This window comes from Mytilus californianus, unplaced genomic scaffold, assembly GCF_021869535.1.
Source record: "Mytilus californianus isolate M0D057914Y unplaced genomic scaffold, xbMytCali1.0.p SCAF_9, whole genome shotgun sequence".
NCBI lineage: Eukaryota > Metazoa > Mollusca > Bivalvia > Mytilida > Mytilidae > Mytilus > Mytilus californianus.
In genome coordinates, this window is record NW_026262745.1 from 85,074,107 (window position 1) to 85,096,238 (window position 22,132).

A 22,132-nucleotide genomic window follows, 5' to 3' on the forward strand; every position below is an offset into this window, starting at 1 on the left:
GAATTCAGATAAACAAAAAGGCATTGGACAATCACCCTATAAAGCCTTTGTTGGTAAATGTGCAACTATTGGATTAACATCAGAAACCAAAATTTCGAAAGATTATATATTCAAAACGACTCTTTAATCTTGGAGGGAGCCTTAACTAAATCATTACAGTACTTCCATGTAATGTATAACGGATAAAAAACGAGAATCTTACCAGAAGCTTTAGAACAAAATATCTGCATCCTTTCGTTCAGCATGACATAAATCTGACCGTTAGTTTTGAGTTGTTTCACGTTTACAATTTCGGGCCTTTTATAGCTTAATATGAGAAAAAGGTTTTCGTTGAAGGCCGTATGGTGACCTATAGGTCTAAACTTATATATCAGTCTGCCTCTGGCGGAGAGTTGTCTCATTGGCAAGCATACCACATCTTCATATTTTTATATTGAGTTTAAGTGGAACGATCTTTATGAACACAAACGTCATTATCACAAAATTGTACGTAAATTTGAAAAAAAAGTTTTATTTCAGTACGGCTTTATAAATATTTCTAATTACACAAAATTACATGTTTTTAAGCTGATTTTTTATTTAATCTGTTTTTCAGGATGTCTTAATTAAAGTGCTATGTATGTAAAAAAGGATACCTCGGGAGCTCATATGACTAGTAAATGTGACAAACACATTAATGTTATATGTGGAACTACTCGTAGTGAAGACGGGTACGGTTCGAAGGTGTTAAGTCGCAACTTTACGATTGATACCAACAGATTTCGCCATCGTTCTGGAGCTATGGACAGTCAACTGAAGCAGACAAACACTATAATAGCAAGGAGCAAAACAGAACTAGAGACACCAGAAGTTTGTCAAACAGTGGCCGTTCCAATACCTATGTTTAATCCAGGGAAGGGCGACAGTAGAAATTTACTCGGCCGAGTCATTGAGGTAAGATATTTTATCAATAGTTTGACTGCATCATTTAATATGTCATGTATATTGAATACAAAACAGAAAAAAAGAGTAAAGGTGAATATGTTTATGTAATCAGAGAGGAATTTAGGAGGGGTATGGGCCCAGGCTTCCCCTATGGAGCTACAAAAATGATAAATGCAAAGACGTTATAAGTATCATTCAAAACATTGACTTGTCAGGCCCCTCTCCCTCGTTTTGAAAAATCCATGATCTGCACCTGGGGAAAATCAGATGTGGATCAATGCCACAAAGACAGTACAACGTCACCTTTGCTATACGGATTTGTTTTGTATTTCAATGAAAATAATTGCAAATAACTAATTATTCCGACTCTCACAAATATTTTTTTATCGATATTTTAATGAAAATACTCAAACTGCCTTCTGTAAGCAAAAATTAATTCTAGAAGAGGAAATCAATTGTGAAACAAATTTAAGTGTACGTGAGGCAGCCCCTTCAGTCAATGTCCGGGGGGTCAAGGATTTTTCCATAGTGCTTGTAAATCCAAATGTTTTAGTGACAGGTGCAAATGCGAGTTTTATTTGATGAGTTTTAATATCAATAACATATTTTATCAGTGATCATTTCCGGTAGTTGACATTTTAAAACTCAGTTCTTATAATGTTATTATATAACAAAGCTATTTTTATTTAAATGAATAAATGTCTTTCATTTACTTGCATTCATATTTTAGGTACAATGTATAAGGATTAATGTCTGCACACATTTTTCAGGTTTTAAGATTAAATCCTAGGATTTAAAGTAATGCGTAACATCATTTAGGCAATAGACTTACTGCCTAGGCGTTAGCTTATTGTCTAGGATTTAAGCTTAATGCCTAATTTCACTTATTGCCGCTAACGTATACAAAGTAAAATAGTTAAATAGACGATATCATTTTTACTGGAGCTTACTAAGTCAGCTTGGTTGTTTACTAAAATTTATTCGAAATCCAAAATAAAATAATTTAATTCAAAATAAGATAGATTTGTCACGAATGCCATTCAGACAACTTTAAGCAGAAGGCAACAGGGCAAAAAAATATAAACAACTTCAAGTGTCAGCTGTTCGGTCGTCAATAATGCGCCAAATGTTGACGGTAAAGTTATTTATGAATAGTCCCAGATTAATACAAAAGTGTAACATGTGATTCAACTCAAGCGAGGAAACCAAATTTAGCATGTGTCTCGTAAGTTTTTGAAATATGTTAAACATTTCTGCTGGCAAGAGATATAATTTCAACTTTCCGTTTAAACAACAATGTGCATTCATAAAATATAAATACCCTTTTCATCTATGCATTTCTCTACTATTTTTGGTATGCTATTTGCAAGTTCTTCAACATTTTTCGAAATCATTCCTACTGTATTTTCAACTGTATCCAAACGCGTGTCCATATTTATTTTAAAATCTCCAATTGACTCTACAACGGTATCAATTCGCTGTTCTACTTTTTGTGATTTATCTTTACATTGTCTTGCTAATTTAACCGTATAATGCTGGACAGTTCTCTGCTGTCTGCGACTTTGCATGTAATATTTGTCAAGTTCACGGGGAATGCGAATTTTGACTTCATTGGCAACTGCTTCAACTGTTTGTTCATTTGCCAGTTTAGCCATTTTTTTTGAAAAATCTTTTCCAAGTTTTCCTACAGATGCCTTTACCTCTTTACAACAAATTTCAACATTCTGTAAGATATAAAGTATAAAAATGCAGAAGTGTTTTTTTTATATATCAAACATATAAAACATTAATGTAAAAGATGTAAAAAAAACTGTCACAATGTATGTTTTTCACAAAATTTTAGTATGATAAATAAAATAAATAACATTCCGAAAAATATGACAAAAAATTAGTGTGTCGCTAGGGTTAATTATCACTGGTTTTCACTTTTTTTATAAAGCATAGTCATTGACAACGTCTTGGTGACAGGCTTTTGTGTTTTATGTCATACTAGTGAATCAAAAATTTCTTTCATCGGAGAAATGTTTTACTCGAATGAGAAATCACGGTATTTTATTGCATCAAAAATTAAACTTTATTCATTTCTCTTTTTACAAACATTGTGTAATCAACACATGATTAATGTGTTTTGCTATTTAGAGCATTTGGTGTTGATGGCTGATATTATGTATTTTTTTTCTTTTATATTTGATTCAAAAACTGACGATTTCAAGCTTGATTTAATGTATAGTAACAATCTACTGTATACGTTTTTTTTTATTTCGTCCAAGATTTCTTATTGTTATTGTTTCGATGTGTTACTGTCTCGTTCATGTATATCAGACACTCTCCTCCTTTCACATTCTTTATAGAATAACTAATCCAAGAATTCAAATACAGAAAAATATTAAACGAGTGACCGAACAACATATCAATTGCGAGTGCATGATTTAATTATAGGTGTTGTTCGGTCACGAGTTGAACATTTTTCGATATTTTGAATTGGTTATTCTTTTTATTAAATTGACCATGGACTTATTAATGAAAAATAAAGTAAAAAAATGAAATGGAACAACATCTTTTTTTCTACATATTTTAACTGTTATGATGGATAGTCATCAACAAAGTCTGGACAGCACCCATTCTTGTATGCCGTCAGGGGAGTGAAATTATTAGATTTATTTCACATGAAATCATCGGTTTTCATTTCACTGGGAAATCAAGATAATTAATCATTGTAATAATGACAAGTATCATACTTACATCTTTTATTTCATTCGCATAACGAAGATGGTCTAAAAGGGAATTCTGATACTGGAGACATAACGTTTTATCTAATGTCCTTTTCTGTAAATCTTGAAGACTCTGTTTTACTTCACCTACATTTCCACATACGGATGCTATTGCCGTCAGGTTATTTTCTATTTCATAGAAAACTTGTTTGTAATCTGCATCAGACATTCTTGCTTCTTGAACATGACCGTATTTTATGTTTCGTATTTCAGCTAGATCTGTCACACTTTTCCGCAATGGACAACAGTACTGAAGAATTATTCCTTGTAAGTTTAAATCTAAATGATGAATACAAATCCATGGTGTGGCCGATACAGAACATATACTGGTCGTTCCCTTATATGAACGTTTTCTGTCGTTTGCACAAGGTAATAAAAGAGACGAAAACATCTTGTTCCATTCTAATTGATTGATCTGAGGTCGATCACATGGAAATACGAAACCTAGTGGACACTGACAGCAATTGGTATTATGATGCATGAGGTGGTATATAGTATGCTTGTTTGCGTTCAGGAAATCTTCCAGAGTTGTTCGTTGGAATGTTAAGCAGCTGTACCAAAAGACCTCATGACAAAAGTTTGTAAGGATACATCGTGCCAACGATATATCTAGCACATTCGTTGATATTCTCGTTTGTGCTAAACTACAACATACTGGTGGCAGTGTTCTAAGTTTCACAATACGGCCATGACAGGTTAATTTGGGTGATAATTTGTCATATAAAAGTTCTAGCTGGGCTGGATATATAACACGAACTGATGGTAAAATATAAGAATGAACACACTGACAGCATTTACCTCTATTGTAACATAAATGGTAAGCTTCATGTCGGTTTTTATTGAGAAATTGTTCAAATGTTAAGCTTTTGTTCTGAAGATCTAAATCAACCAATGCAATCAAAGATGTCTTCGTATGATCGACAATTAAAATGGCATTCTTTAAAAAGTTTTCTTGCTCCTTCTGTGTCATTTTTCTCACCTGTTAAAATAAACACTTTTGTAAAAGCTTTCGTATAATTTATATATAGGTACATTTTCTTTTCAAAATTTCTCCTGTGAAGTCATTTTTAAAAGTATTTGAATCTTAATATCAATTAATCTAATATCTATTATGGCTTCTGCAAAAAATGGATACAAATCATCTTTATTTACAAATTCTCTCTATCTATAATGGTTTCTGCAAAAAATGGATTCAAATCATCTTTCAGGGGCAAAAACTTCCCTAGGCAGTCAATTGACAATTTTTGCTAAGTTGATCAACTCAAATATCTGTTTTTGCTGCTTATTTTGTTCACCGATCTTTTTAAATCCTGTTTTTGGTTCTGGTGTTGGTTTGGTTTATGAGCATGATGAGATATAAGCCAAAAACTGCATTTAACTCTGTATGTTCCTTTTTATTTAAACAGCGGCCTTGTTGGTTGGCGGATCCGATCCCCGGATACCATTTTATTCTAGATGTCACAAAAAAAAAACATCCAGATAAGGGTTAATAATATTTTGCCTAATAGTTTCAGAGGATAAGATTTTTTTTATAAAAGTTTACGAAGACTGACAGACAGAAGGACGACGACGAGAAGAACCAAGTAATGAAAAAAGCTCACATGGTCTTTAGACCAGATGAGCTCAATAGCAAAACAAATAACTAACAAAAATACTAAAGTCGCAAAGTGCCAGTCTGAGAATAGTTGCGTTTTCCAAGACAGTGCAAGTATCAACTTATAAAATATGATTATATCTCAAATCTTTTAAACGAAAAACGAAAATGTTATTACAAAGTATAACTAGTACTGAATATGCTTTAAATAGGTATACCGTATAATGGTAATTAAAATCAAACTGTTTAATTTTTTGTATAAAAAGAACTATAATTATAGATAAATTTAAATGAAATTTACACTAGTTCGGCTAATTTAAGTAAACAAATATACTTGTTCATGTATCTTTCACATGTTTCAAGGGAGCTGATATTTTTGTATTCCGATAAACCTGATATAGTGGCAAAAAATGGCATTGATTGGAATCACAATAGTTTTACAAATTTACAAATATATGAAGGATTCTGGTACTGAGATGACCGATTATGTCAAGTTCGAAGTATGAGTCGTCTAAAATAAGGCAGAGGAAGCCTAGTATCTTGTTTCCTTAATGTCTAGTATATTAATGGAATCCGAACAGAAAAGTTTGGATTGATAACGCAGAGAACATCATCAACCATGACAATATATCTCAATGTGAAATTAAATACAATATGGCTTCTTTGATCTTCTTGTTTTTGACAACAGACATTTCATAATGGAATTCTCAAATATCGATAATCACCCATCAATAAAGAACCTTAATTGTTACATTTTGTACTAGTTGCTCAGTTTGATGATGACTCTTTTTGCGCAAACATACAAGTACCTTTAGCCTCCCGAAAAAATATAATTTCTTCCTCAAAAAAGACAAAGAATGATATTGTAATGTACATCCATTTTCCTTATACTCTCTCTCTCTCTCTCTCTCTCTATCTCTCTCTCTCTATTAAATGAAATTGGTATCTTACCGTTTGCTGCTCTGGTGTCTTCTTCTTAATCTAAGACTAGAATGAGCTGGTGACCTATGATAGATACAATGAGTATATTAATGAAAAATAACTAAATAAAAGATAGATCTGAGCACATAAAATTTAGTTTTGGGAAGCCTCTTTTTATTTTTCATAGATTAAGCTGTTTTTGTTAATCTTTAATATGAGGTTACATACCAACAAATTTACACAGTAAAAATAAATCCCATAGTTTGCCATTTGAACAAAGAAAAAGCAGCAAGCTGATTTAAAACATACATATGTTTCTCCCTGTGTTGTTTTAAAAATTTCTGAACAAATAACATACATGTCATAACTTACAGATCGTCATTTAAACATGTTTAATACCATTATCTATATGCAGCTTTGTATTTTCTTTTCAAACGGGATGTATAGAGACACACACACGTTCATTTTTATCTATAAAGAAGTCACTCCTAACTATCCTACTACCTGTCGATACATTTATTTTTGGTATAGCACAAGTCATGTCTTCTTTGACTGTTCATGACGTTGAAATACTAAATCCCTGGGATGTATTTTAGTTGATTTTAGTCTCTGATGCATGATTTTTTATTATTAATTGTTTTGGCTTTTAACTAGCTGTCAGTAACTGCGAGTACTCTCAAATCGTACTTTCTTTTTATTTTGACCTGTTGATACTATTTGTAATGCTTTTTTGTTATTTACTGTTAACATGGATCTTGTCTATATACCAGCTTTGATTATTTGGTATTTAATTTACTACAAATTTTCACTTCTTCGTACTATGAACATCAAAATTATTTCATTTTTCCTTAGATGCTGTTCTTGGACCTGTACAGGAAGTTTTATCTAGCACTAATTGTATATTTTTATTGTTGATATTCACCCCATATGTGCCAAGTGTAATATTAGTTTTATTGATATTAAAGAAATTTCTTGGTATTCCTAAACGGAAGATTTTATACACACAGAAGAAGAAGTATACTTAACAATAAAATTATTTTCATTTACCTGTGTATAATATGACGCAGGTTTCTTCAAAAGTGATGATTTTCTAAAAATTGTTTGAAATTTCACAGTGATATCATACTTTAACTTTGTTTAAACCTGTTTATTTACTTTTGACTTTAATTATTTATCCCTTGTAATTTTTTATTAACTGTGTATTTGCATTCAGTGTCACAGGTCAAATTTATTCGTTCATTGTGTGTTAATTTACGTTTTTTGATTGAGTTAAGCCTTCCAATTGATATTTTATAGTGTGTTTTTCTATGTTGTGATGTTATACTATTGTTTCAGAAAAGGGAAAAGGTTTGGTACCATTAAATCGTTTAATCCCGCTGCAAATGTTTGCACCTGTCCTAAGTCAGGAATCTGATTACAGTAGTTGTCGTTTGTTTATGCAGTTCCTACGTGTTTCTCTTTTTTATATAGATTAGACCGTTGGTTTTTCCGTTTTAATGGTTTTACACTAGTCATTTTTGGGGCCCTTTATAGCTTGCTGTTCGGTGTGAGCCAATGCTCCGTGTTGAAGGCCGTACCTTGACCTATAATGGTTTACTTTTATAAATTGTAACTTGGATGGAGAGTTGTCTCATTGGCACTCATACCACATCTTCCTATATCTATTGGCTTAAAATTATGCTTTTTTTATTTGTCCTTTGTAGGCTGTGCCTAAAATTTGTTGCCATGTTATGCTTTCGGCTTCATTTAACAGCGGAATCAATTCAAATATTGATCGAATGAGTATAAAATGTATCTATGGATAAGGAGTTTTAGTATGTACATGTTATTACAACATAAACCAAAACGGATATGGACTGACAAGAAATACTTCAACGGCATTTAGTCTTTGCTTGAGAATTTATCTTTTGCAATCTAACCACATCTTCTTTTTTGTGTAATGAAGATGTAAGCTAAATAGTTAATCGTCCGCTCACTGGAGTTTTTCTTTTGCACACAACTAAAAAATATGTTCAAACTCGGAAATATAAAATATTGAGGAGACGCCTTCCTTTATCTCAAGAAGAAACCTAAATATACCAATTTTAGTTTGTACCTTATAATAGATATATTAATGAGTTGCAAAAAACATATATGAATTAGCGAGAAAACTGGTTTGAAAATTAAATATATACTGGAACACACATTAAAACAGTCATAATTTACCAACCAGCGTCCAGATCGTCACTTTTTTTTTTCGTGTCATTTAAACAGTGGTTGTTGTTTTCATTAAAACAGATTTATCATAGTTTGTACTTATGTTATAATATGAATCTTCTTCTAACAATCATATTCACCCAAAGATATTTCCTTGCAAACAATATTTTTGAAAAAAAAAATGTCTGATGTGTATGTCAGTTTTAAAATATGGCTTAAAAAGAAACACAGTTGTTAAAGATTTCAGTACTAGGAGATTTTAGTGAATATGAAATACATGATTTAGAATTAATATCAGAAGTTAATTTCGATAAAACATAAATAATAACCACAGGAAATAAAGAAGTTCGCAATCTTCTACTATAGTCTTAGATAAGAACATATCATTTAAGATGACTCGATAAAAAATCTGTAAAACACAACATTTTTTTTCGAATTTAGGGTTTTCCTTTGAATGGATTACATTTGTCCTGTCTGAACCTTTTATATACAATATACGTGTTGTTCATTGTTGAAGACCATACGGTGACATATAATATATATCAATCCACGTTTTTTGGACTCTGTTGGAAAGTTGTCTCAATGGCAAACATACCGCATCTCCTTATCTTATGTGTTATACGATTTGTCTGAATAGAAAATGCATGTGAAATACAAATGTTGGCCTGCATTTCTAACTATGATTATTAATAGGTTATTTCGGACTGATAACTGTCGAAATAACTTGATGCAGTCAATTTGTTCTTGTGAGTATCAAAAAAAGAAGATGTGTTATTATTGCAATGAGACAATTCTCCCCCAAGAGACTTAATGAAATGGAAGTTAACAACTATATGTCACCGTACGGCCTTCAATAATGAGCAAAACCTATGCCGTATAGTCAGCTATATAAGACCCCGAAATGACAAAATGTAAAACAATTCAAACGAGAAAACTTACAGCATAATTTATGTACAAAATAATGAACGAGAAACAAATATGTAGCAACAAATGACAACCACTGAATCATGTGAATTATAGACTCCTGACTTAGGACAGGCACATACAGAATATGCCGGGGTTAAACTAGTTTGAAGGCACCAACCCTCCCCTTACCTGGAACACTGGTGTAACAGTATAACATACGAACAAACTATAAGAATCAGTTGGAAAGGGCTTAAATCATCAGATCAATAGAAAACAGATTACATCAAACAAAAACACAGACCGGACGTGGCAGTGTACTTATACATTTCCACAACAAAACAGACTACAAATGTAGGTCTGAGAGTACTTGCAGTTACTGACAGCTAGCTAAAAGCCAATAATAAGGTCCATTTTGCTCATAAAGCTCCTAAAGTTTACAAGTTTTTGTATATGCTTTTGGGTTTAGGCGTGCCTAATGAATGTGTTTCGGATGCAACACATTGATATTGTGTTATTTTCATTAATAACAGGTCAATGTGTTACTGGTACTAAGATATGTGTTTAATTTAGATTCATAATGAAAATAAAAGGTGAATAAATTATGAAGATATAATAATAACATCGATTTTAAAATTAATAGAAACATTTTGAGCTATGCCATACAATAATGATTTGATTTTGATTTTTGGTGTTTTATCGCCACTTTCACTACAAAAGTCCAAAAGTCTGAAAAGACCAATTGTTGTCCTAATTTGCATGAACAATTACTCGACATTCTCCAAAAGTATGACTTGTGTCTTAATTTTTCTTGACAAATTCTAATTTATATTAAATTTGTATGAAATTTACTCGACAAATTCTCGACATTCTGAATATGGTCTTAAAATTTCTTAACAAATTCTTGACATTTGAATACTGTCTTGAAATTTCTCGACTGAGTCTTGAAATTTCTCGACATATTCTCAACATTCTTATTTTTTCTCAGTATGGCTTGACATATTCTGAACATTTTGAATTGTGTCTTAAATTTACTTGACAATTCTGAGTTTTACAAATCATGACCAGTATACATGATATAACTTTATCTTTATTTCTTTTTATATAATATACTGTTATTTCAAGTTTCACTTATTACAACAAAACAAAATTTGGGCATGTAAATATTTTTATAATTAACAATTTGGGTATATAAATATATTGATGAATACAAATGTGGGTATGAAATTTGAAATATTAACAAATATGTTGATATAAACCAATTTAAATGTAGGTTTGTGAATAATTACAAAAGTTGATTCATAAATCTTATAAATAATTTCTAAATGATTAAAACCAATCATACTGTAGACATTTCATTCTTCATGCATAATATGCAATGTTAATATAGTAAAAAACAATTATTTTACCAAAATGTGTCTTTTATTAATTAGCAAAGTATTATTGTATCCTAATTCTTCTAAGTTTAGTTTAGCGAGGATAAAAATTGAGTATATGTATAACAGCAAAAGAAATTGGTCGAGACTAATCAAGACTCTTATCAGATGATACAAAAAGTGTCGAGAAATTTTAATACAATGTTAATACTGTCAAGACATTTGTCAAGAAAAATTAAGAACTTCATTAGACAAATTCATACTTTGTTAAGATTTTTTATTAAATAATTCAGAGACAAAGAAAGAATGTCGAGTAAAAATTCATGCTAATTCAGACAAAAATTGGTCTTTTCAGACTTTTTGACCTTTAGTGTTTTAAGCACCGCTTTTGGCTATTTCGTGGCGGCCAGGTTTTATTGGTGGAGGAAGCCGGAGTGCCCGGACAAAACCACAGACCTTCGACAGGAAAACTGACAATCCTATTCAATTAAGATTGGAATCGAGTGCACCTGCACGAGCGGGGTTCGAACTCACAACCTCAGTGATGACTGCTACCAAAGCCCCTACCATACAATATTTGATATCTGTGGGATCGATGTATTTATAATACAGGAGACATTCGATATTTCACTGAGTATACTTATTCACCGTTCCTATGAAGCAGGATTCATAACAGAAAGAAGAAATGCACACGCATCTTGCAAGGGTCGCTAATTTCACTTTCAGATATACTGATGATGGCATATCACTCAACAATATCTCAGTGAGTACTTGCAACTCATATATCCAGTGAACTGAAGCGTAAGTAGAGAGACCAGAATAGTTTATTTTGTCCGCCATTTTGTTTTCCAGTTGACAATTTTACTAATATTCAAAGAAATTGAAATATTATTTTCTTGTTGTTCCCGTATATCCTAAGTGTCATTATATTGTTAAAATGAAGGATGAAAGGTTGTGTTTTCTATTATAATAAACTATTTTGATTACTTGTAGTAATAAATTTTCATTTTCAGGCGAATTCGCGATGTTTTTTCAAAAGAACGTCATCCGCGGCACGCATTTCGAGCAGGGATAGCCCTCTTCAAACTGAAATAGAAATATGTTCCTGACGTCATATCGATCTAATTTTGTTATCCAATGAAAGAGCAGGGTTTCTTTTTACTTTTGGTACCAGTCAAATTTCATCTTCCGGTTTCTATGACCTTGCAATTTCAATAACAAAAGTTCAAGTCGAACATTTACCAGATTAAGTAAGAATTTTACTTTTTTGACCGAGATATTTTTAATCTTCAATATTTTATCTTTAAAATGATCTAAATCTCTCCTTAAAATTTAACCGGGAACATATTTCTTTTCAGCGTCGAGTAATAACAGTGCCTACGTGAAAATGTCCAGTGAACAGGAATGTTGGAAACGGCTGTCGGAGTTCAACGTTAATCGTGAAACAGTGGTCGCTTTGTTGAAGGACGAGAATTATACCGGTTAGTTCTCATATTTAATGCTTTTAACTTTTTTTAAGCTTTAGAAATTAGGAAAATAAAAGAATTTGAATAACGATAAAGCAAATAAATTGGGGCAATAGGGGGTGGGGCATAGATATAAATGTAAGTTCATCGTGAAAAAGGAACCGATATAGGGAAGTTTCAATGAGACTTAAGTGTCAGGTCAATAAACAAAGGGTTCTGGTTCATTTTTTAGCAAAGATACTAATAATGTTATAGTTTATCGGAAGCTTGTCACTGATTATAAGATAATTTCTAAAATTTAAACCTAGATCATGCACATGTTACTTTAATATACCTATCTTTAGGTAGAGGAAATTCCTTACATAAATATGTTTCAAATTTAGCAACGGATATCCAATCCACACTTGAACAGGGTGTTTTTATGTTAATTTTTACATAAAATTAAAAAAAAATAATACTGCATCATTTTAATAAATGTATGAATCATGTTCCATGGCATTAGAACCTTTTCTTTGTGGTCCCTTCTTTGTGTTTTTCAGCTTAATGGATATTTAGAATTGTTCGAACATCTAGAATGTCAGCAAATTTGGATGATGTAGCCTCTAATAGATGTTGTATTGCTGGATGATGAAACTATATGAGTGAACTCATTGCTTGACAAGTCAATATATGATAATGCCATACCATCGTAGAAATAGAAACCATACTTATCTCTTACCATCACCAACCAATGATCATGATGTCATATTATTTTCACCATCGCTGGACGATGACAATTTAGACCATGGTATATTTGTAACACGTACCTGATGAAATAATAGGTGAGGTATTTTAAACAGTAGAATGTTTAACAAATGGGCACATATGTGGGGTATATGTTCATGAGACAGCAACAGATTAACTGGCAAAGTTTTTAATATACTTGTTTATTTTTGGGTACGATTATTATTTCAGATGGTTGGTCGTTAGAGAAATTAAAGAGCCCAATTTGGAAAGAATTTTATTTCTGGGATGCAGTCATTAAAGTTGTTGAAGAAGAAGAAGAAATGTCAATTAAAGAGAACTTACCAATAGCTTTTAAGAACTTTGATATTTTAATTACTTCTGTGTCATCTTTTGTAAGAAAAATTAGAAACAGAATGGCTCTGATTTTAAAACGCATTGATGTTACTTTAGGTTATGATGTAGTTTTTGGAAATGAAATTTTAGTGAAGTAGGGCCCTATTGTATGAAATATGGTATTTCATTACAATGGTTAAAGAACCCCTCTAAGTTGGAAGGTATTTTGAATTTACCAATTGGTTTAATTGTAGAGTTACGAAAACTCAGACTCCGACACAATTTCACTTTTAAAGATTTTTCTGTTTGGATAAAATTAATGTTGGGTCTCGATTATTGTCCTGATGTCGGTTTTTTGAGGAGACAAATGGAAAGTTTTTATAAAAGGCAGCTAGCTCTATCTAAAAACAGTAAAATAGATCAAGACATGTACTTGGATAGTATATATGTACCCCCCCCCAAAACCAAATATAATGCTACAGGGAAAAATGAAGGTGAAGGCCTTCAACAAAGGCGTCCTTGTTTAAACACTGTAGATGGAGAGAAATGTATGTTGAAAAAGAATGTACAAAATCTTGAAAACAAATTGAAAATTGCTAGGCATGCAAGAATGAATGCAAATTTAAAATTAAATGAATTAAAGAAGAGCAATGTGAAACTGAATAAAAAATATGCTACATGCTGTATAAAACTGTCCAACTTTTCTACAAGAAATGTAAATAAAAAGCTAAAGCGGAGGCAAAAGAAAATACAGTTTCTTCAGTCAGAAAATAGCAAACACATTACAGAAAAAAAATTAATAAAACAGAAGTCAGAAATAAGCAAACAAATTCATAAACAAACATCATCACTATTGAAATATTACCGCGACAAGTATAGAAATTTGAAAAAAGCTAAAGTCACTCAAAATTTAACACAAAAAACATGCAACAAGGAAAACATTGAGGTTTCTTCACTTAGAGAGAAAGTTTCATATTTAGAAAATGAAAATTTTATTCTCAAAGATGAATTGGAAGAACTTTCACAATCAAAAATGGTCACTACATTTCATGAAGGTAAATACACAGATGATGTACGGGAGGTGTATGCTACATTGTTATCTATGAATGTAGGCGTGAAAAACATAGAAAATGTCATGAAAACAGTTTTAGAAAAACTTGGAGGTTTAAAAGTAGAAAGGCTTCCCAAAAAAACCTTTGCAGAATATATGATGATTGAAGCTAAGGCATTAGCTCAAATTCAAGCTGCAGAAGCTATGTTAAATAGTAATTTTAATACGTTACATACAGATGGGACAAAACGTATGGGTGGGGAATTTGGGGGGCTTCAAGTTGGTACCGATTCCGGGCAACTCTCTTTAGGTATTTCGGAACTTGTGAGTGGCAATACCGAAAGCTTTTTAAAAATGATTGACCAAATTTTAAGTGATATGGGTAGTTTATTAGAAACTGATTAGGATATAGCTGTAAAGAAGGCAAAACTACTTTTGTCAGTCAAAAATTTAATGACAGATCGTCATATTGTAAATACCTGTTTGAAAAATTGTTTAGAAAAAATGCGTTTTGAGTGTATACCGGAAGATGGGGATACACCGGAGAAAGTTAGAAAAAAAGTTGCTACATTAAATGGTTCTAAATGTAATTTGCATGTTATTGTAAAGTTTGCTTCCCAGGCAGAAATTGGCCTTAAACAATGGGAAAAAAATATTTCGAATTTAGATAATGTTGAAGATAATAATGTTAATTTTACTTATAATCAGTCAACAACTGATTTTATTAGAGCTTGCTGCAAACTTTGTGTACCAGGTGCTGATGAAAAGTCTGGTTACGGTTCATTGTTTCGAACATTTTTGAGTGATAATAACATTGATCTTAAGTTGACCACTTTTCACGGTCATCGTATTAATTTGCTTTTTGCTATGGGTGCATCTGTGTTTTTTCACAAAGATAATATTTATGAATTTATTGATTTGTATTTTGAAAAAGAGAATAGACATAATTTATTAAAAGCTGTTGCTAATTATGTTAAAAATCCAATGTATTTGGATGGTTGTCGAGCTTTTGGAATAGTTGACAAGTTATTTACTGGTCCTTTGTGGCGTATTATAGAAAATGCAGATCATATCTTAGATTTAAATCAGGTGTGGGAACAATTTAAAGGGTTTTTAGAGATTTATTCTCAAGATGCTACTGATTTAGTACAAGGAAAAATATTGTATAAAAACTATACTAATATTGATGAAATTTTTGGTTGTTTATTTGCTGTTGAAGACGAAGAACACAACATTCTTACTACTGAAGCTCTTCAAATTATTTTATTAAACTTTCAGTTCATTCTAGAGAGACAGTTAAGTGACTGTCTTCCTGGAGGAATATTAAATGAAAAAACTGATGGGATTGATATAAATTTAAGAGAACAAAGCAAATCAGTTGCTACTACCAATATTATTTCGGAAAGAGATTTTGCAAATTTAGACAGGCTTCAAAGGGAAAAACCAAATGCCAATTTAATTGCACTGGAAGGTATTATTTTGTTTGCTAACAACAAAACAGTTAAGTGGTTGAATAATTTAGAAAGTGAAAAAAAATCTGAATATTTTAAAATAGCAAGACAACGTACACCAGAGATCATTAAACAGTTTAAAGAAAGAAAGATTGAAATAAAAAATCAACATTTATTATTACTTAAGAAAAGAGAGGCAGATAAATTAAAAAAACAATTGCAAAAGCAGCAAGAAATTGAAAAAATTTCAAAAGACATTCAGAACATAGGTGGTCTTTGGCAAAATATTGAAGACATTAATAAATTTTTAGTTAACTTAACTCAAAATGAAAAGATTGAAGCGGTAAAAACTCAACTTAAGTTTAGGAAAAAAGTTTTACACATGAATGTTGAAGATAAAACACTTTTACAATTTTCTTCTAATAATATTTCATTTTCTTTAGCAGAGCTTATTTCTAATTTGAAAGTTCTTATACATTTGAATATTAATGTGAACAATGCACAATCTGGAACCAAAGATGCATGTATTATTTTTTGTATTAAATCAAAAGAAGAAAGGGAGCAAATTATGGAAAAACAAAGAGAACTCATTTGTATAAAGCTCAATGAAATAAAAATTAAACAGAACCATTCAGTCTGTGACCCAGTACAGAAAAAACCAAGAAAATCAAACAGTAATAAAGCTAATTATCAGAGTCAAAATCATGATAATGTAGAAGAAACTGATTTTGTTGTTAGCAAACCTTCAGAAACATATACTCCAAAGTCCATAGTTTTGAAAGCTGGACAGTATGTAGCTGTAGCATATATTGATACCTGGCATCCAGGTCAAATTTTATCTGTTAAAAATGATTTACTGGTTCAGGTAAAAATTTTGTGTCCATCCCAAAATATGGGCAATTTGTTTAAATGGCCACAAAAAGATGACATTAGTGTTGTGGAAAATATTTTTATTTTCTGTTCAGATTTCGAAGTTAACGCAAAAGATTCAGGTGGAAGAACTTGGGTTTTAACAAATTATGATACTATTTGTTCTGAATATAAGAAATATTACAATACCTATTTTGTCTAGGGTTTATGAAATCATGTGTTTACATGCTATGTCATAAATTTATGTAAACAGATATCATAAATTTCTGTGTAGTAGTCATATATATTTCTTTCTATTGCTGCTAATATTACTATGATTTAATATAAACTTTATCTTAATAAATAAGTATAGCATATTAATAACTTTTTTTTTTTTTCTTGTGATGTTTTAGTCTGGATCCCATAGATGTAAGCTTGACCAGCAATTGCATTGCAAATTTGGAAAAATGTCATGGAATGGTAACCTATCAATAGAACCTTGAGGAATCTCGGACTCAGTAGTGGTACAACTTCAAATGATTCAGTGATGCACTGATGGTACAACTTCAACAGAATTATCCAATTGATATGTTATTGATGAAGAAAATGATGATGCAGGCATATAACAGTGCTAGTAGTGAATTTATTAGAGCTGTTTAAAAAATAAAATACATTATATGCTGGAATTTTTTTTCATGAAATCATCAAATATCACATGTATCAGGCATAATTTGTTTCAGTCGATGAATCAATAACATAATGACATTTTATTATTTGGCTCCAGTAACATCCAGTGGCAAATATTTCAAGCATATTCAGGATGAAATATACAACATGTAAATGCATAATTTGATATGCCATGTGCATGTTTTTTTACAAATGAACTCAGTCTCAGGATGGGTAGTCAATTCCTGTTGCCGGTTTGATAACTTGTGTTAAGATATTTAGTTGAATACCAATATTACAAAACTCAGCTGAAAAATGAGAGAATAATGAAGATAAAACATAGATCGTGATGTAAAAACTTGGGATTACCTTCAAATGGGAGCCATTTTGGATCATTCAAAACCTGATACCTTGTATTAAAACAAACAATTTGATACCAACATTGCAAAAATCAGTTGAGAAATGACTGAGTATTGATGAAAAATGTTTAATCGAAACAGAAAAACTCCGAAATGGGAGCCATTTTGAATCAAAATTTCTGCCATTTTGAGTTGTATTGTCACAATTCATTCCAAAATTGGTACCTTGTGTTAAGACAAACAATTTGATACCAGCATTGCAAAAATCAGTCAAAAAAATGACAGAGTAATATGACAAAAAGCATTTAATCGGGATAGAAAATCTAAAAAACGGGAGCCATTTGGAATCAAAATGGCTACCAATTTGAGCTGGATTGTCCCAATACAATAAAAAATTGGTACCTTGTATCGAGACAAACAATTTGATACCAGCATTACAAAAATCGGTCAAGAAATATGAGAGTAGGACTAAAAAATGTATAAATTTCATTCAAAAGTTATGAAATTGGCGGCCATTTTGATTAAAAATGGCCGCCATACTCGCTCTTTTAAGCACAAAGAAATAACCATCACATGCATTGATAACTGTTTTAATCTCATGAAAAATTTCATGAACACATCTTTAGTAGTTTATGAGATATTTCCATTTTAGTGCTACCATTGGACACTACAATACTTATTGTTGTAATATTGACCTCGGTGCCATTCATCATTTTAATGTCAAAGAGGCTGGGAGTGCAAACTGAGCCTTATTTTTTTTTATGTCCTTCAACCTACTTGTCCAATTTTTCATAATTGTACCATTTGTGATGAGTTGCAGGGTGAAATCAATCTATAATGTTATATGCATACCATCATTTTTGATAATTGATAGAGCTATATGGTTATCGTGTCCCATTATGCAAGGCAGAAAACAGCACTTTATGGAAATTTGTATGGCTGTTAAATTTTTTGAGAGCATATCATGGACAACTCTGAACTGTAATATAATAGAATGTGGTATACACTGTCAGAAAACAAGCAGTATGTGGTTGATATATGTCAATGTGGATCAATATTAACCTTCCAAAAGGGACTTCAATGTCTATAAAATGGCGGCCATCTTGGATAAAAAAGGGGGGATGAATTGGAAACTCTGAACACTCGTAACTTTTGAACCAGATATCCGATTAAGACAAGTAATAGCTCAAAATGTTTGTCTTAATGAGCTTTATCCAATAACATACATAAATGACAATATATTCCCTGTAAATAAATAGGCCTGGCCTCTCTAGCGTAAGGATACTTCCATGCTAGTTCTTTCTTTCTAAGCAATAACATGCCCTCTGTCCTATTGTATGGTGTAAACATATTTTGATTAATACGTTACGGGCTAGCATTTTCACACTATATGGTTATCATCACAAATTGGATTTTGTATCTTTTTTTTACGATTGTGACGGTTTGACTGATTGTGGATTCGCATGGCAGATGATACATGCATGAGACGCTTACCATGTCGACTCCTCCGGTCCCGCTCCTTTAATGGGTTAGTTCGACTCAATATTTCAAATTCAAAGCCAATTTTGCCATCTTCAACTTGCAATATGAATTTGATGTTAATTTTCTCTCCGTGAAAGAAATGTGACAAATTTCACTTATGCAAAATATGGCCTTGAATTTCAACCACGACCGACGTCAAGTGATGATAATAGCTCACCTGACCCTTCGGATTAGGTGAGGTTAAAATTAAATATTCAAATCAACGAATAAAAGTTTTTAAATTGTATATCTATATGTATTTCAGTTTCCGTATTTACAATTGTGTTTATACAGTTGTTTGTTTTAAGTTGACCGATTATCGTGTTTAATATATTTATTGTAATGAAAATTCAACGAAAGAATGACATCGTTCTAAAAAAAATATAATCCTGTAGTGGCACATTACGTAGCGGTAGTGTTGTTAATTTGAAAACAAAATGCTGATAGACTAAAGAAACCTATGAACACATAGAATTTGCCCTTTCATGGAATTGTTTTAAAGCTGCCTTAGATCAAATTGCTGAAGACGCAGTATTGTACTGATATTTCGTTAAAGTTTGAGATAAATATAAATACTAATTGTAGGACCGCTCAAAAGAACTAGATCAGAAGTTTTTGCTGGTGAGAAAATTAAAGTTAGTATGTCATAGTCATCCCGGCTCTTATTTAAGGGATTTAGAATTAGTGAAGGTACATGGTTCATTTGATCGTCTAATAACAAAAATGACCTCGATACACAGAACAGACTATTCAAACACAAGCTAATACTCAGGGGACACAAGAAAAATTAAATTAATGCACTAGTAAATAAATCACTTCGAAAAAATAGGCAAAATACATTATGTTACAAAACAAAAAATAAACAGAAAAGTCCACCACGAGTCATAACTTTTGTTAATGTAATCACTTATTTAAGTAGTTGGGAAGACGAATAAGAAAACACTGGCATTTGATTGAAGATCATGCAACCGCTAAACATCTTTTCCCCAGACCGCCTATAATTGCTTATCGTAAACACAAGAATGTGAAGGAGTACTTGACCTCGGCAAAATTATAAAGTAATAGATAAGGAATGGACATTAAACTATAAGTGTATTACAGATTCACCAGGTGTAGTGCCCCAAAAATGTAACTGCATTTGATACGTTTCACGAAAAAAATATATTGATTAAAATTAAAAAGTATTCATCATCGAATATTATAGTGAAAAAATACCTGATGAGCATGTACGGCCATGGTCGAATATGACCTAAATGATACCCGAAACACCAGATGTAACCTCATCAAATCAAAGAAATATTTAGTAAATTATTTGATTACCACAGTCCATTCCTTTCAAATATATAGATGTGTAAAATTTAATAATTTATCACAGAACAATGTGCCGAAGAAAGGTCAAATCAGGTCTCATTAATTTAAGAAAGTGAAGTGAATATATATACTTCAGGCGAAACATCTTATAGACAATGATAATAGTAAGTTTTGCTGGAATTGGTTCTTGGACACGAATAGTTATAAAATATAAAATATGCAAATAATCTATTTATAAATTGACAGATGCATGCAGTCATGCAATGAACGCTTAGAAGTGTCAGGAACGTATTACCTGGATGCATCCATCTTTTTTCATTCTAACAGATTTTTGACGGAAGTGTGGTGTTAAAAATCACTTGTTGTTTTGAGAAATGATGAGTATTCCAATTGTCTGTTCGTTATATAGAATACCATTTCAAAGATCAGCAATTATCCATTTTAACATATCAAGTTCCCCCTCTTCTTAAAATGAAGAACACGTGGCATAGATTTTCGTTGTTCTCCGTTGAGTATCGACTTTGTAGCTACACTACAATGTATATTTAATTTGTTCACGTATTAGAACGTCAGTTAAAGTCACAGTCCACAACCCAGACAAGTTGAGAGAAGTATCAACACGCATTTTAAATTTCCTCGGTTCATTGTCCGGGTAATAATCCTTAAACTTCGAATTGTCAATTCCTACGTTAAATAAAATCTTGCAGACATGTTTGTAGTTTGATACTCCTACATTTGTAACGTCCGAATCGTTGACCAGTTGTTGAGTGATCAACGAGGAGTCGCACTAACTACTACCAACTACTGCAGTACGTCTATGTATCTATGCATCTTATTCCGATTGAACTATCTATATATCATAGTCTTCAAAGTCGGGGTGAGTCTATCCACATAATAGGCTTTGACCTCATTTTAGGTCACGAGTTGATAAATATGTATGTTCTTTGATAAAAAAAATTCACCCAGCTATTGTTAAACTCAGATCCTCCATTAGTACGAATTTTCAGTGGTTTGACTTTGTCATGTATTTTCAACAAATTTCTTTTCAACTTCTTTGGCAGTCTTATTTTTCAGTGATTCGACCCAAACATATCGAGAAAACACATCGATGGCCTACAACAAGTACTTCACACTCTCGTTGTCTTTTGGAAAAGATTGCGTGTCTATATATATAGCTAATAAGTCGACGTCCAATTGTGCATCTGGACCTTAAACAATCACTTGAGCTCTTTTGAAATTCCGACTTACCAGCTTTTATAAACTGTAATCGTCTGGATACTGCATCCATTTTATAATTTTGTAGATACCAGGCCTGTCGTATTACAGATTACGTATGATTTTGTGGATCTTTTCGGGTCCACGATATGCTCTAGGCTTTGAAGGATTGATAAATACATTTCGTATAATTTCCTCTATGGTCATGATGCATTTACATGTCAAGTATAGATAAAATTTTGACGGCAACTCTTATTTGTTTATATCATTCATATCGAACATTTATCCTCGTCATTTTTCTAACTACCATGCTGATTTAAAAGTGTTTATGAAGTCTTTACCTATGATTTTGAAACGTCCGATTGTAGTGGATATTTTATAAACTGACCACGAATGTTCTTCAGTTCAACACATTTATTAGCTTCGTCGAAGGAGAATGTGAAAATGTTCTGATCCGGTAATTCCGTAAACATTCTTTTTATATGCATTCTAACTCTAA

At 31.7% G+C, this 22,132-nt stretch overlaps 2 protein-coding genes across 3 annotated transcripts in view; one reads left to right on the forward strand and one right to left on the reverse strand.

Moving 5' to 3' along the window:
• LOC127714740 (uncharacterized) overlaps positions 1-22,132 on the reverse strand; it is a 29,908-nt gene that overhangs the window by 6,413 nt on the left and 1,363 nt on the right. Inside the window, exons 2-4 of one of the 2 annotated variants that reach the window (XM_052220789.1) lie at positions 6,241-6,294; positions 3,667-4,674; positions 2,246-2,648 (exon numbers count right to left, since the gene is read on the reverse strand). In XM_052220789.1, the coding sequence (XP_052076749.1) occupies positions 2,246-2,648; positions 3,667-4,665 (1,402 nt within the window). In that variant the 5' untranslated portion in view covers positions 4,666-4,674; positions 6,241-6,294. Of the gene's footprint in view, positions 1-2,245; positions 2,649-3,666; positions 4,675-6,240; positions 6,295-16,709; positions 17,536-22,132 lie in introns of those variants that run through there. The other variant, XR_007987917.1, reaches the window with a different exon arrangement.
• On the forward strand, positions 13,684-16,581 carry LOC127714011 (uncharacterized). The gene is made up of 3 exons (XM_052219960.1): positions 13,684-14,475; positions 15,394-16,477; positions 16,578-16,581. The coding sequence occupies exons 1-3, from the start codon at positions 13,761-13,763 to the stop codon at positions 16,579-16,581; spliced, it is 1,803 nt and encodes a 600-aa protein (XP_052075920.1). The 5' UTR covers positions 13,684-13,760.

What these genes read in the sequence shown, in the direction of transcription:
- LOC127714011 (XM_052219960.1), top strand. Translation starts at nt 13,761, where the DNA reads ATGTTGAAAAAGAATGTACAAAATCTTGAAAACAAATTGAAAATTGCT. An exon ending in TGCAGAAGCTATGTTAAATA is followed by an intron (nt 14,476 to 15,393) that starts GTAATTTTAATA and finishes TTTATTCTCAAG; the next exon opens with ATGCTACTGATTTAGTACAA.